Below are 14,051 nucleotides of genomic sequence, written 5' to 3'. Positions count from 1 at the left end.
GATAATTTTGGGAATGGCGAGACTAGCAGAGAGCTGCAGGAATGACAGAGGTCTGGGATACCCTGTGGTAGAGGAGGCTTGGCCCAGGCTTGAAGGAAGGCAGATGACTTTGGCCACTGACACCAAGGCTTTCAAGGAAGACCTCTGCAATACTTAGGGATGGTCTAGTTTGATGAGTGGTGACAAGAAGGGGGCTTGAATGGGTAATGTTCTGGGTCTAGGCAATTGTAAGGGTTGTGGTGTTAATTCTTCTCTCTTCCTCCTTGTAGAAATGGACCTGAATTTGAAGCTAGGATACGACAGAATGAAATCAACAACCCCAAGTTTAACTTCTTGAACCCCAATGACCCTTACCATGCCTACTACCGCCACAAGGTCAGCGAGTTCAAGGAGGGGAAGGCTCAGGAGCCCTCGGCTGCCATCCCCAAGGTCATGCAACAGCAGCAGCAGGCCACCCAGCAGCAGCTGCCCCAGAAGGTTGGAGCTCACCCCTCCGTTCATATCCCCAGGGCTAAGAGGGAAGCCTGGATAGAGAGGGGAGGATAATGAACTCTGCTTTCCAAACTTCTCTATCAGCCAGGGAGAGATGAGGTTTTTATGTACTTAGGCTCAGATAGGAAAGTACTGCTGACAGTTGGCATTTCCTGAGCACTGCTTGTCCAGCTCTGTGCTCAGTGCTTTACGAGTCTCATTGACACCTCACAGCAGCTGCTTAAGAGGGACAGCAAAGTGACCATTTTATAGATGAGGAACCTAAGGCTTGGGGAAATATTATTTACCCAGGCCACAGTCAGGATTCCAGAGTTCAAGCTCTTGGCCCCTGCTCTTTGCCTTGACCATGGAGTGAGGACAGTGCTGTAATGTGGCTTGTGAGCCCCTTCTTGAGCCTTCCCTCCCATCTATCTCACCTTCCCAGGGCCCCTCCATCTGGTCTGCTCTAATACCCTAATCCTCACTAGGTCCACAGATAGGGACAATTAAGGGTTGTCGGTGTGGACAAGAAGGACTGGCACAGTTTGCCTCCTGTATAGACCTAGATTGGTTCCTTCTCTTTGCTCTTTTCTTGAACCATGGTGGCAAAGGCTACGTCTTGTTTTATAGTGGGAAATAAAGATTCAAGTAGATTCTGTTACCTTGCATTGTAATTTACTACTCCTAGGGCTTCAGGCTACCTCAGTTTCCTCATCTGTAAAAAGGATTCACAGTACCTGTTCTATCCGTCTTGTGGTTCATGTGGAGTCCTCTCCAATGGGTTGTCTGCACACATGTAGGGCTTACTGTGGCCTCCATGTCCCTTGGATGGGATTTAACATGGTATGTTCCTGTTGGATCTTGTGCCACCCAGTTTTGACCCTCGATTTCAGGGCAACAGCAGAAATACAGAGGGGTAGAGTTCTTGCTCAAAGCCATTCAGGGAGTTGAGGCCACAGTTGGTCAAGTAATTGGTGCTCTTGTGAGTTAGTATTCTCTGACACCATGGGCCAGTGATGTGCACATGATTAACAGAAACGCCAAGGTCCATGCCATCTTGTGGGGGTGTCTTCCCACCCCCTCTCGAGCCTCACAGTCTCTCTTATATCTTAGGTCCAAGCCCAGGTGATCCAAGAGACCATCGTGCCCAAAGAGCCCCCTCCTGAGTTTGAGTTCATCGCAGACCCCCCCTCCATCTCAGCCTTTGACCTGGATGTGGTGAAGCTGACAGCTCAGTTTGTGGCCAGGAATGGCCGCCAGTTTCTGACTCAGCTGATGCAGAAAGAACAGCGCAACTACCAGTTTGACTTCCTCCGCCCTCAGCACAGCCTTTTCAACTACTTCACGAAGCTGGTGGAGCAGTACACCAAGGTGCCTGGGCAGGGCAGTGGCCGGGATGCTGGGCCTAGGGAAGGAAGGCATCTTGCAGAAGCACTGAATCTGTTCATGTCTACAGGAACAGTACTCTTCCATGGGTCCCTGAGTAGATGTAAAAATTACAGTTCAGTGTAAAGTCTTGATTTCTATTGAGTTTTTCTTTTTAAATGTAACATAGATTGCTGGTTTTAAAGAGAAGGGAAATGTGATTGATAACTGCCATTAGGTTAGTGCCTACTATGTGATATCCCAAGTGATGCTAGCTGCTTTTAAGTACATTTAACTTTTCAGTTGCTAGCACAGGATCTGAGAAGCAAGCCCTTAATAATTGTCTCCTTTTAGCCCAATTTAATCTGTATAAGAACCCAGGATGTGTACCCCTCTCCCTTTTTCAAAAGTAGAAACAGGCTCAGAGAGTTGAAGTTAGTTACTCATGGTCTCTCAATTAGTAGCTGCACTGACTCTAACACTTATGTTGTTTTTCACTCTAAAAAGTATCTTGAATTAGAAATATAAGGGTGCCTGGGTGGCTCAGGCGGTTGACTGTCTGACTTCGGCTCAGGTCATGATCTCACGGTTTATGGGTTCGAGCCCCACATCGGGCTCTGTGCTGACAGCCAGCTCAGAGCCTGGAGTGTGTTTCAGATTCTGTCTGCCTCTATCTCTGACCCTCCCCTGCTCATGCTGTCTCTCTCTCTTTCTCTCTCTCTCAGAAATAAATAAAACATTAAAAAATAATAATAATTTAAGGGGCACCTGGGTGGCTCAGTCAGTTGAGCTTCCAACTTCAGCTCAGGTCGTGATCTCACGCTTCGTGGGTTCGAGCCCTGTGTCAGGCTCTGTGCCAATAGCTAGCTCAGAGCCTGGAGCCTGTCTTTGGCTTCTGTGTCTCCCTGTCTCTCTGACCCTCCCCTGCTCATGCTGTCTTGGTCTGTCTCAAAAATAAATAAAATGTTAAAAAAAATTTAAATAAAGAAATATTTAAGTCGGTGTTGAGAATTCAACATAAGCATAGCCGATATTTAAAAAAATTTTTTTTTAGATTTTTTATTTATTTCTGAGAGAGACAGAGAGGCAGCATGAGCAGGAGAGAGTCAGAGAGAATGGAAGATACAGAATGTGAAGCAGGCTCCAGGCTCTGAGCTGGCTGTCAGCACAGAGCCCGACGTGGGGCTTGAACCCACAAACCGTGAGATCATGACCTGAGCCAAAGTCGGACGCTTAACCAACTGAGCCACCCAGGCACCCCAAGCATAGCAAGTATTGATGGAATACTTGTATATGTAGCATGTTTTGATTTAATTTCTAATAATCTTTAAGGTAGTCATTGGTATCCTTATATTATGGGATAGGAAATGGGCACAGAGAAGTTAACTTGGATAGAATAATACAGCTAGGGCTTGCTGAGCTGGGACATGACTTCTGGCATTTTTTACTCCAGACCCTAAGACCTGAATTTTAAGTATAATGCTAAAAAGATCTTAATTATCATGCTATATTATTGTAATCAAGAATCTGAACAAGTCAATATTGGTATTGAAAAATAATCAGATCTGGGGTGCCTAGGTGGCTCAGTTGGTTGCATGTCTGACTTCGGTTCAGGTTATGATCTCACATGAGAGTTGTGAGTTCGAGCCCCACATCAAGCTCTTCACTGACAGTGCAGAGCCTGTTTGGGATTCCTTCTCCCATTTTCTCTCTCTCTCCCTCTCAAAATAAATAAACTTAAAAAAAAAATCAGATCCTTAATTTATTGCAAAGTACACTGATACAGATTTGCCAGTGGCTTGTTTTTCTTGCTATACATGTAGTGGAGGTTGTCTTCCTGCTTTAGTGGCATGGTTTGTATATCTTTTCTTGTTATTTAGAAACATTACATTAAAGATCTGACTTAAAAGGACCCATAATTTATGATTTCCTCTAATTTCATTCTGAGTATTTAACTAAAAAGAATTACAAAGATGTATGTGTTTAGAAAATGGTCAAATCCAAAAATGGTAGAGTAGCTATAATAACAATCGTTTGAAGGCCAAAGGGTTAGTGTAAGTACATAGTATGGATTTTAAGTGAGCCCTGTGTTAATTTTACCTAGTGGACTACTTCCAGGGTCAAAAGTCCCCAAGTATCTTTGTATTCTGTTACTTTACTGTTTCTTCTCCCTCAGAACTTTGGTATTGACATTCAGTACTCTAACCTGAGGGCACTGGTGTCTATCTTTAGCCATGGGAGACTCCAGGAGCAGATTTATTCTTGGGGTAGAGGTATAGTGAGGAGGGGGGCAGCCTGAGCCAGTTTATCAGTAAAAATAATTACTGTTTTGGGTGGTGCCCAAGCGGTTCAGTCAGTTAGGCATCTGACTGTGGCTCAGGTCATGATCTCATGGTTTGTGAGTTCGAGCCCTGCATTGGGCTTTGTGCTGACAACTTGGAGCCTGCTTCAGATTCTGTGTCTCCCTCTCTTTCTGGCCCTCCTTCACATTCTCTCGCTCTCTCTCTCAAAAATACGTACTTATGAAAAATTAAAGTACTGTCAGGGCAGGTGGAATGACTGGATGTTTTGAACAAAGCCTTTATTTGTTGTCTTGACAAACATATGTTCAGAGTTAGAATTTATATTAAATGCTGGAGACACAATAGTGAACAGAAGACAGAGCAATTTCTGTCTGCGGAGTTTCTGGTCTAGTGAGGGGGCAACAGGCAAGTGCGGTGTCAGTGGATGTCACATGGTAATAAATCCTGTGGAGAAATAGAAAGCAGACAGAGATCTAGGAGATGGGGCCTATGGGTGGCAATCTTGGGTGGGGTTGTCAGGGGAGCATGTGTAAAAATGGGATAGGAGCATTTCTGTGTTCTGAGAGCAGCCAGCACATGCTGACTGTACCCTGGGTGATGGACAGTGCATTTGTATACTTTCTGCTGGTCCTTGCAGCAACCTTTTAACGTTGACTGTGCTGACTTTAAGTGGTGGTGTCACCATTTGTAGAAGGAAGCCAAGGTATAAAGGTTAAGTAACTTGCCCAAAGTCATCACAAAGCCAAGTGGAGCTGGGATTGGGACCTGGAACCCCAGGTTCCAGGCTTTTCCTATGTCTTTCCACAGGCCCCAGAAGGCCACCTCTTTGTCCTGTGTTGTCGTGCACTGACAGTTGCTTTAACTATTCCATGTTTCAGATCTTGATTCCACCTAAAGGCTTATTTACAAAGCTCAAGAAAGAGGCCGAGAACCCTCGAGAAGTTTTGGACCAGGTAAACTATATAACCAGTTGCTGAAGGTGCAAGTTACTTTGGGTTTCATGTTTGGAAATAGTGGTGGTACTCTGAGGTGGTACCTTGTTGTGTTACAGGCACAGGAATGGTGGGAAGAATGGCCTTGTGGCCACAAAAAGCCGAAGAAACCTAGACTGTCTGCTCCCTAACTTTCTGTTTTTCTCTCAACTTTACTGGATCTTCCTCTTGTCCTCACTAGAAGCCAACTCCCGAGCAGGTTTTCTGGTGACAGATACCTTTTGAGCCCCCAAGTTCTCAGAGTCCAGGAGAGAAGGCATATTGGTGCTGTCTATTTTGGGTGGTTGCTTGAAGGTTTTGTTTCTCAGACTCAGATTCCTGCTTCTCTTGTGGGTACTTGTTGTCACACAGACTTCCTGGGACGGAGTTTGCTGCTCTGTGAGCACAGAGACCCTTGCCAAATCAAGCAGAAAACTCTGAGGTTATAACAAATGGCTGCCCTTGGGGTCTAGACACAAGGTTTCTGTGGCATTTAGAATTTTTATTCTGTTCAAGCTCTGGGCCTGACTGAGACCAGATGCACATACCAGGAATTTCCCCTTGTGGGAAGAACAGCCTCTTATTTCAAGGGAGATGCTGGCTTTATGAAGGTATTGGAGGTGACTGCCCTGTCAGGAGCAGACCCTGATTCAGCATAGCATCATGCCATTTCCTGTCTCTTCAGGTGTGTTACCGGGTGGAGTGGGCCAAGTTCCAGGAGCGAGAGAGGAAGAAGGAAGAGGAGGAAAAGGAGAAGGAACGGGTGGCATATGCACAGATTGACTGGCATGATTTTGTCGTGGTAGAAACAGTGGACTTCCAACCCAATGAGCAAGGTAGGTCTGTGAGGAAGGGAGGTGTGTGATTTCAGATGGGGAGCCAGGAGCTTAGAACCATCCTGGGATATTTCAGATTCACATCTCTTCCCAGGGAGCAGCGAAGTGCCCCAGAGGGTTTTATCAGTGCCTGTTTCATCTCTGCTCTCAGAAAATTTCAGATTTACTACATTGCCCTCACTTAAACCCAACTGAGCAAACATCGTGGCAGACCTTGGGTGGGTGTCTGGAGCTGGGAGAGAAGTCAGCCCTGGCCCTTGGAGAGCTCACAGTGTGGGGAGGGCAGAAGGATGGGCCTTTGATAAGGAGTGTCTCTGGAGATCTCCCTTTGACTCTGGTCACCTTCTGCCAGGAAACTTCCCTCCCCCTACCACCCCGGAGGAACTCGGAGCCCGAATCCTTATTCAGGAGCGGTACGAGAAGTTTGGGGAAAGTGAGGAGGTTGAGATGGAGGTCGAGTCTGATGAGGAGGATGAGAAACAAGAAAAGACGGAGGAACCTCCTTCTCAGTTGGACCAGGACACCCAAGTGCAAGACATGGATGAGGTATGCTTCTGGGAGGGTCTGCGGGGCTGGCCTTTCCTTCTGGAGCTTAAGAAGTTGAGGGTGCTCTCCACCAGAGTCAGAGATCCAGCTCCGTTGTGAACCTTGGAAAGAGACGTGGGTCCTGAATAAGGCATTCTGGTTGATCAGCTGCTCAAACTCAGGCAACATAGAGCCTTTCTCCAGCTCAGGCAACAAAGATTCATTCATGGGCAAGGATCTGAAAGCTGTACTGGCTCTGTTCTGTGACCTTCCCCCTTTGGCCAGAGGCCCTGCTCCCCACTGCCCCTGTGCCAGCTCTCAGTTAGGGAATGCTTTGCACCACATGCTTTGATGCATTTGAGTTTAGGCCCAAATGATCAGCAGTTCCCAGAGCTTTTCTAACTGTAGCCTCTGCTTCTTTTTGGCCATCTCTACCCCTGCTGAGCCAGGCCCTCTGAGCAGGCATAGAGCCTCTAGAGCCAAGCTGCCTCCTCCCCTTGAAAAAGAATTTGTGTGTGAGAAGAAAGGCCCCCGTGTCTGTGGGAATTGACTTTTTCTTTCCCTCCCAGCATTACTTCATGAGCAGCTACCATTGAGTGCCAGCTTGCCCCCACACCCCTCCCCAGCATGTTTAAGCGCCCTTGGCCTCCTGGGACTGCCTGGTGCCAGCTGCTGGAAATGCCTGGACAGAGTGTTAGTAGCACAGCCCCCAGCACTCTCATTCATGTTGTGAGGAAGCAGCTTGGCCGACTGCCGGCTGGCCTCGCCTGCCCCCAGAAGCTTAGCACATGGACGCTGGCTGGCAGGGACCTAGGCTCCTTGCCACCCTGAGAGCCGCCAGGGCTCAGCCAAAGGGGGTAGCCTGTTGGCCCTTCTCTAAGTCCTGCCATTGCTTTGCTTTTCAGGGTTCAGATGATGAAGAAGAAGGGCAGAAAGTGCCCCCACCCCCAGAGACACCCATGCCTCCTCCTCTGCCCCCGACTCCAGACCAGGTCATTGTTCGGAAGGACTATGACCCCAAAGGTAGGGCCTACCTGCTTTCTTGCCTTCACTTGTTCCTCAGACCTGTCTGTTTCTAAGAGGGCTTGAGGTTGCTTATCACGAAGCCATTGATAGCCCCTCCTTTGCAGGCCTGGCGATAGGGAATAGAGCTTAGTCCTTTCTGGCGCCTAGGTACCTTGCACAATGCTAGGTACAGCATGGGCACTAAGTTGATGTGTCTTGGATGAGTGACACATGAATGAAACAATAGTTTCTTAACATCTGCTTTCCAGTATTCTCATTCAAGCACCTCTTTTTTTTTTTTTTTTTTTTTAAGCTTCCAAGCCCCTGCCTCCAGCCCCTGCTCCAGATGAGTATCTCGTGTCTCCCATCACGGGGGAGAAGATCCCTGCCAGCAAAATGCAGGAACACATGCGCATCGGGCTTCTCGATCCCCGCTGGCTAGAGCAGCGAGACCGCTCCATCCGTGAGAAGCAGAGTGATGATGAAGTGTATGCGCCAGGTGAGGTGGGGGTTCCCCCTCCCCCCTGGTCCACACCCTTTCTCTGACTCAGCCTTGACTCCCTTTGACCCATGGGAATTCTAGACTATGGTCAGCTTGCTTTAAATAAAAAAGCGGGGCGCCTGCGTGGCTCAGTCGGTTAAGCGTCCAACTTCGGCTTAGGTCATGGTCTCACAGTTTGTGGGTTTGGGCCCTGCGTCGGGCTCTGTGCTGACTGCCAGCTCAGAGCTGGAGCCTGTTTCGGATTCTGTGTCTCCCTCTCTCTCTGACCCTCCCCTGCTCACCCTGTCTCTCTCTCTCTCTCTCTCAGAAATAAATAAAACATTAATAAATAAGTAAACAAACAGAAAGCAATAATTGAGGTCAACAAAAACTTTCAAGGAGAGGTACAATCATGATGCCACAAAAGCACTCCCCATTATCGAGAAGAATTCTTCATAAGACTCCTCCAAAGGCAGGCATCTGACATGGATGGCATCCCAGACATCCCAGAGTTGGGAGGGGTGTCCGTCTTGGGGCTGTCTTAGAATGAGGGCTCTGGTAGCTGGAGCACCCTGAGCAATATGAAATGAGACATGATAGGGAGAAAACTGCCCCGGACGCAGGAGACTAAGCTTTTAGTCCTGACTGCTACTTGCCACTTTTGTGACCCTGTCCTCTCCATTGCTTTTTGTAAGTCCAGCAATTGGACAGGCTCTAGTGTACAGGCTTGTTCCTGATTGGGCATCCTTTACCAGGCTCAGAGGACAGGTATGCTGTGTTGGGATCTGGACTCAGGCCTGCGCCATAGGTCCAGCCCCTACCCTGCACCAGGAGAGTTGCTGCTCTGGTAGAAAGGCAACTGGTTTTAGTTTCCTTTATACCTCCTGCCACCATTTTGTGACTACCCAGGTCTGGATATTGAAAGCAGCTTGAAACAGTTGGCTGAGCGGCGTACTGACATCTTCGGTGTAGAGGAAACAGCCATCGGTAAGAAGATTGGTGAGGAGGAGATCCAGAAGCCAGAGGAAAAGGTGCCATTCTGATGGATCCTAGTACTTTCTCCACCCCCTTACACTACTATACTTGGGCTCAGTTTCAGAAGCCCTGACAAGCTATGGCTTTGCTTTCCTTTGCAGGTGACCTGGGACGGCCACTCAGGCAGCATGGCCCGGACCCAGCAGGCTGCCCAGGCCAATATCACTCTCCAGGAGCAGATTGAGGCCATCCACAAGGCCAAGGGCCTAGTGCCAGAGGATGATACCAAAGAGAAGATTGGCCCCAGCAAACCCAATGAACTTCCCCAGCAGCCACCACCTCCGTCTTCAGCCACCAACATTCCTAGCTCTGCCCCTCCCATTACCTCTGTGCCTCGGCCACCCGCAGTAAGCCAGTAGCCACTTTGGGACTGATCTTTTAGAGCTTGCTTCTTGGGGTTGGACATTATTGGCTGAAAAGGACAGCTTCCTTGTAGTGGGGCCCGAGGGCTGCATGGGTCAAGTTGAGAGACAAAGAACTCTTTAATAGTAAGTGGGAACCTCTAGTCTGATCTTTCATCTGTGTGGGAGGATTGGAACAGGGAGGGAAGCAGGAGGCAAATGTGAGTTGCAGGCTTGGGGCAGAGAAGGGCTGCAGGGCTTAACAGGTCTTCGAGGATTGCTGGCCTGTTTCCAGGAAGCTAAGTTGAGGTCATCCTCTTTAGTGGTTTTTTTCGGTGTCTGCCACAAGCAGCTGGTTGAGTCCTAGGCAGAAAGAGTGTCACCCTGGGCCTCTCTTAGCGTAGTTCCTGTCAGAGTCTAGTTATGGGCTGCAGTCTTTCAGCCCCAGGGGAGTGAGTCGGAGCTTTCCAGCCCCCATCCTCAAAGGCTGCTGGTGGCTTATCACCAGCTGTATGTGTCTTTGAGGTCTACCTTTGGCTTCCTGTGATCTGTGAGTCCCTTCTTCCCCACAGATGCCGCCTCCTGTTCGTACCACAGTTGTGTCTGCAGTACCTGTCATGCCCCGCCCACCGATGGCATCAGTGGTCCGACTACCCCCAGGCTCAGTGATTGCCCCCATGCCGCCTATCATCCATGCACCCAGGATCAACGTGGTGCCCATGCCTCCCTCAGCCCCTCCTATCATGGCACCCCGTCCACCCCCTATGATTGTGCCAACAGGTCAGTGCCTCTCATGTCACTTTCCAAGCCTTTGGGTCAGGGCTATGGACCAAGCACTGTGAGCAGAGCAGTGGCTGATGGTAATGCCCAGCTGTTCCAGTTGGGCGTCCAGCCCAGAGGAGAGACTTGGCTTCCCCTTGTGAGCGATCCCAGAGCTAGGAGCCTGGGAGCCAGTGGTCCTGGGGGAGATAGGCTAATGTGGCAGAATTGGGGTCTGTGCACCCAGACTGGTCAGGCCCTAGAGAGATGCAGAGGCCCAATGAGACTTACTGTCAGCTGACACCTACTCTGTCCATCAGTTCTGCTCCTCCTCTAGTCCCCTGTTGCCCAGTGTGGGCAGCCTCCTAGGTCTCCCTGACAGGGAACCTACTGGCTCAGACTCAGCAAGGAGTGACCCTTCACACCTCTGACTGGGAGAAGTGGGACACCTTTGCAGTCTTCCCTCATTTATCACCATCCCTGAGTCCCAGGGCCCTTCCTCCCACTCATGCAGTTGCTTATTCCTGTCTTGGCAGCATTTGTGCCTGCTCCGCCTGTGGCACCTGTCCCAGCTCCAGCCCCCATGCCCCCTGTCCACCCCCCACCTCCCATGGAGGATGAGCCTGCTTCCAAGAAACTGAAGACAGAGGACAGCCTCGTGCCTGAGGAGGAGTTCCTACGCAGAAACAAGGTATGTGATACCAGAGTGCCACCAGTGGCCTGGAGGGTCTCGCGGGGGGGACCCAGTCCTGCCCCAGTTACATACTCCCTGGCCCATCCTATTCTGCTCTCACCGTTTTGGCTTCTGGGGCCTAGCTCAGCTGTTGGAAGCCCATAAGCACTTCTGAGTACACACTAGATGCATAGTCAACAGTTGAAGGACTAGACCAAATATGTGGTCCCTCCGGTGTGAGCTGTCATGGAGACCAGCAGGAGAACCAGCTACATAGGCAGCAGGACTTGAGTGTGAAGAGGGCCTGGATACTGGAGGAAATCCTGAGTGTAGTTTTTAGTTTCTTTGCCACATTCATCTGCGGCTCCAACCCTTTAAAGTTCTCTGTTGTGGGGATTCTGTTGGGATGTTAGAAATAAGGAGAACCTTGACATTGCAGTGCCTTATGAAGCTGTCAGCTTCTAGTGAGGAGGCAGAAACAGTCCTAGCCCTGCTTCCCCAGTGCATTTGACCAGATCTTTTTTGTTTTTTCTTTCTGATAGCAGTTCCTATTTTCTGAGTACCAGCTGAAGTGCCAAGGTAGAGCTACACATTTTATGGCCACTTGTTTCTTCAGTGCTTACACCATACCATGCAGCCATTGTGATCACTTGCTTTATAAGCTTGGTGTTGAGGCTCTGGGAGACATAGTTAGTAGGGAGACTGAGTTAGGAGCCTAGGTCTTCTGACCTTGCAGTTTATGTTCTCTCTTATGGGTGCTTATGGCGTTTGCAGGGCATTCTCTTACCACTTTTTCAGTTCCAACTCACCAAGAGACAGGGTAGGGATCATTTTAAATATCTCTCTCCTCTGTAAAGGTAAGGAAAGGAAAGATATTTCCTGCTCTATAAAATGAGACTTGGACTAGTTGATTTCTAAAGATCTTATGGTTTGAGAGTCAGAATTTCATGTGGTTGGTTTGGGCCAACTTCTTGGGTAGATGACAAAGAGGAAGAGTGCAACTTACTAGGAAGGAAGGAAAAGTGGAGCGTTCTGGGGGAGCTAGAGACTTTCAATCCAAAATCTTAAAAATGGGGGATGAGTTGTGACCTCTCACTAATGGCCTTAGTATTGAATTTGGCCAGAGTCCAGGAGTCCAGATGGACAGGAGACATTGTTCAGACCGGTCCAGGAATAGGAGAGCATAGTTCCTGGTGGGCTCAGGGTTCCCTGGCCATAATGGCCATGTCTTGTTTTGCAGGGTCCAGTGTCCATCAAAGTCCAGGTGCCCAACATGCAGGATAAGACTGAATGGAAACTGAATGGACAAGTACTGGTCTTCACCCTCCCACTCACAGATCAGGTATGAGTTGGTGCTGCTAACTGTCATCAGGTGTAGGGGATCCCAGGATTCAGGGGGGAGCTTTCTTCAGCTGACCTTAGCAAGGGAGTGAATGACCTCTCTGTCCCACAGGTTTCTGTCATCAAGGTGAAGATTCATGAAGCCACGGGTATGCCCGCGGGGAAACAGAAGCTGCAGTATGAGGTGGGTCATGTATCAGTGCTTCTGACCCTTGGGTTCAACACCTCTGCCATCCCAGAAGCTTAATGACCTGTGGAATCAAAGGACTGGGGAGACGTGGGGGTGGCCATGTGAGTCTATCCTAGAAGTGATGATGTTGGCTGGGAGTGCCAGGGCAGGTTAGCCTGACAGAATGAAGCTCTGCTGGGGTCACAGTGTAGTCTTGTGTGAGGCCCAAAAAACTTTTTGCCTCAATGACTAGGGTAGATACCTGGGGACAAGAGGAGAGTGCTTTGATGTGTTTCTGGCCCAGAGGTAGAGCCATCCCAGCTGGTGTGGTCTGGGGTAGTCTGGCTTTGTGCAGGGACACAGAGGTCATAGTCCACCCCAACCTGGTGCCCACCTGGCATACTTTATTCTCCCTTTCAGTACTTTGACAAATCCCTACTCTGAGCCTCAGTTTCATGCTCTGTAAAATGGGACTAGGACTAGTTGATCTCTAAAGATCTTACGATTTGAGAGTCAGAATTTCTTGGGGTTGGTCTGGGCCAACTTCTTGGGGAGTTAAAGAGGAAGAGCATGACTTAACTAGGAAGGAAGGAAAAGCAGAGCATTCTGGGGGGAACCAGAGATCTTCAATCCCACCCTGTCACCACCCTCCTGACTCCCCCCCCAACCCCTGCTCCCTGCCATTGTCCTACCTTCTTTCAGGCTCCTCTATTCTTTGAGTTCAGAGTAAATGGACGTTGGGAGTGGTGAGGCTATACACTGCTCAAGGCCAGATTGTCCTGCGCTAAAACACACCATCTGTTTTTCAGGGCATTTTCATCAAGGATTCCAATTCACTGGCTTACTACAACATGGCCAATGGCGCTGTTATCCACCTGGCCCTCAAGGAGAGAGGCGGGCGGAAGAAGTAGAGGGAAACCTGCTGTCAGGTCTTAGCCACTGCCGTTTCTGCCTCTACTATCCCCCACTGCCCCACTGTCTGCCCCAGACCCAGGAGACCCCGCCTTGCACATTTCTTTCTCTCTTACTAAGTTTGGAAATTTAAATTGTCCTGAGCTTTCTAAGCCACTCTTCTTCCCAGAGGTCTCTGGAATCCTTTTGTGTTTGAGTCTTGATTTGAGGGGATTCGTTTCTTTAGGTAGCATATTAGGAGATTTGAGCCCAGAGATGTCCTGTGGGATAGTGTCATAGTGCCGTATGGCACTTGGCTGATAGAATATGGTTGTTCTCATTATTAATCATTTTGTATTTTGCCATGAGTTGTCTAATAAACCTCTTGTGTCCTTCCTGTGAAAGCAGTGTCCTAAGACTTGGCTCCTCTTCTGCTTTGAGGAATGCTGGACTTTTAACTTTTTTTTTTAATTGTTGTCACCACCAAGTCTTTCATGAATCTGTCTTAGAAAGATTTCTTTTTATGGCTCTTTTAAAACATATGGATCATCCAAAGGTATACCCCATGTATTTAACAGACTGCTACAAAATGCCTTTAACATGCCAGGACCACAGAAGAACAAGGACAAGTGTGATGCACTTCCTGGGCCAGTGGGCAATGGAGAGACACATGTAGATGAGACTCGGGGTACTGTTTCCTGCAGACCTGGAATCACCCATCACCTGATTGGCTCTATGACCTTAAGCAGATGGTTTACTCTGAGTGAGCACAGGGACATGAAGTTTTTTCAACTTTTATTTATTTACAAAATACTTAATTGTGCCACAGCCTTGAACCATTCCAAGGATTTTATAAAATTTAACCAGTTTACTCCTTATTGTTTT

At 48.7% G+C, this 14,051-nt stretch overlaps 1 protein-coding gene across 2 annotated transcripts in view; it reads left to right on the top strand.

The window, feature by feature from the left end:
• The window catches only part of SF3A1 (splicing factor 3a subunit 1), a 34,244-nt gene extending 20,674 nt beyond the window's left edge, over positions 1–13,570 (top strand). For both annotated transcript variants that reach the window (XM_039225699.1, XM_039225691.1), the window contains exons 3-16: positions 270–477; positions 1,585–1,842; positions 5,018–5,092; positions 5,796–5,946; positions 6,299–6,492; positions 7,377–7,494; positions 7,790–7,975; positions 8,867–8,988; positions 9,094–9,339; positions 9,906–10,113; positions 10,629–10,783; positions 12,006–12,107; positions 12,219–12,290; positions 13,085–13,570. In XM_039225699.1, coding sequence (XP_039081630.1) covers positions 270–477; positions 1,585–1,842; positions 5,018–5,092; positions 5,796–5,946; positions 6,299–6,492; positions 7,377–7,494; positions 7,790–7,975; positions 8,867–8,988; positions 9,094–9,339; positions 9,906–10,113; positions 10,629–10,783; positions 12,006–12,107; positions 12,219–12,290; positions 13,085–13,186 — 2,197 coding nt within the window. In that variant the 3' untranslated portion in view covers positions 13,187–13,570. The remainder of the gene's footprint in view (positions 1–269; positions 478–1,584; positions 1,843–5,017; positions 5,093–5,795; positions 5,947–6,298; positions 6,493–7,376; positions 7,495–7,789; positions 7,976–8,866; positions 8,989–9,093; positions 9,340–9,905; positions 10,114–10,628; positions 10,784–12,005; positions 12,108–12,218; positions 12,291–13,084) is intronic.
• Positions 13,571–14,051: the final 481 nt, after the last annotated feature.

This window comes from Hyaena hyaena, unplaced genomic scaffold (genome assembly GCF_003009895.1).
Source record: "Hyaena hyaena isolate Hyena2069 unplaced genomic scaffold, ASM300989v1 scaffold_19, whole genome shotgun sequence".
Lineage (NCBI taxonomy): Eukaryota > Metazoa > Chordata > Mammalia > Carnivora > Hyaenidae > Hyaena > Hyaena hyaena.
The sequence above is the reverse complement of the archived record's forward strand: the minus strand, read 5'-3'. Positions and strand labels throughout refer to the sequence as shown.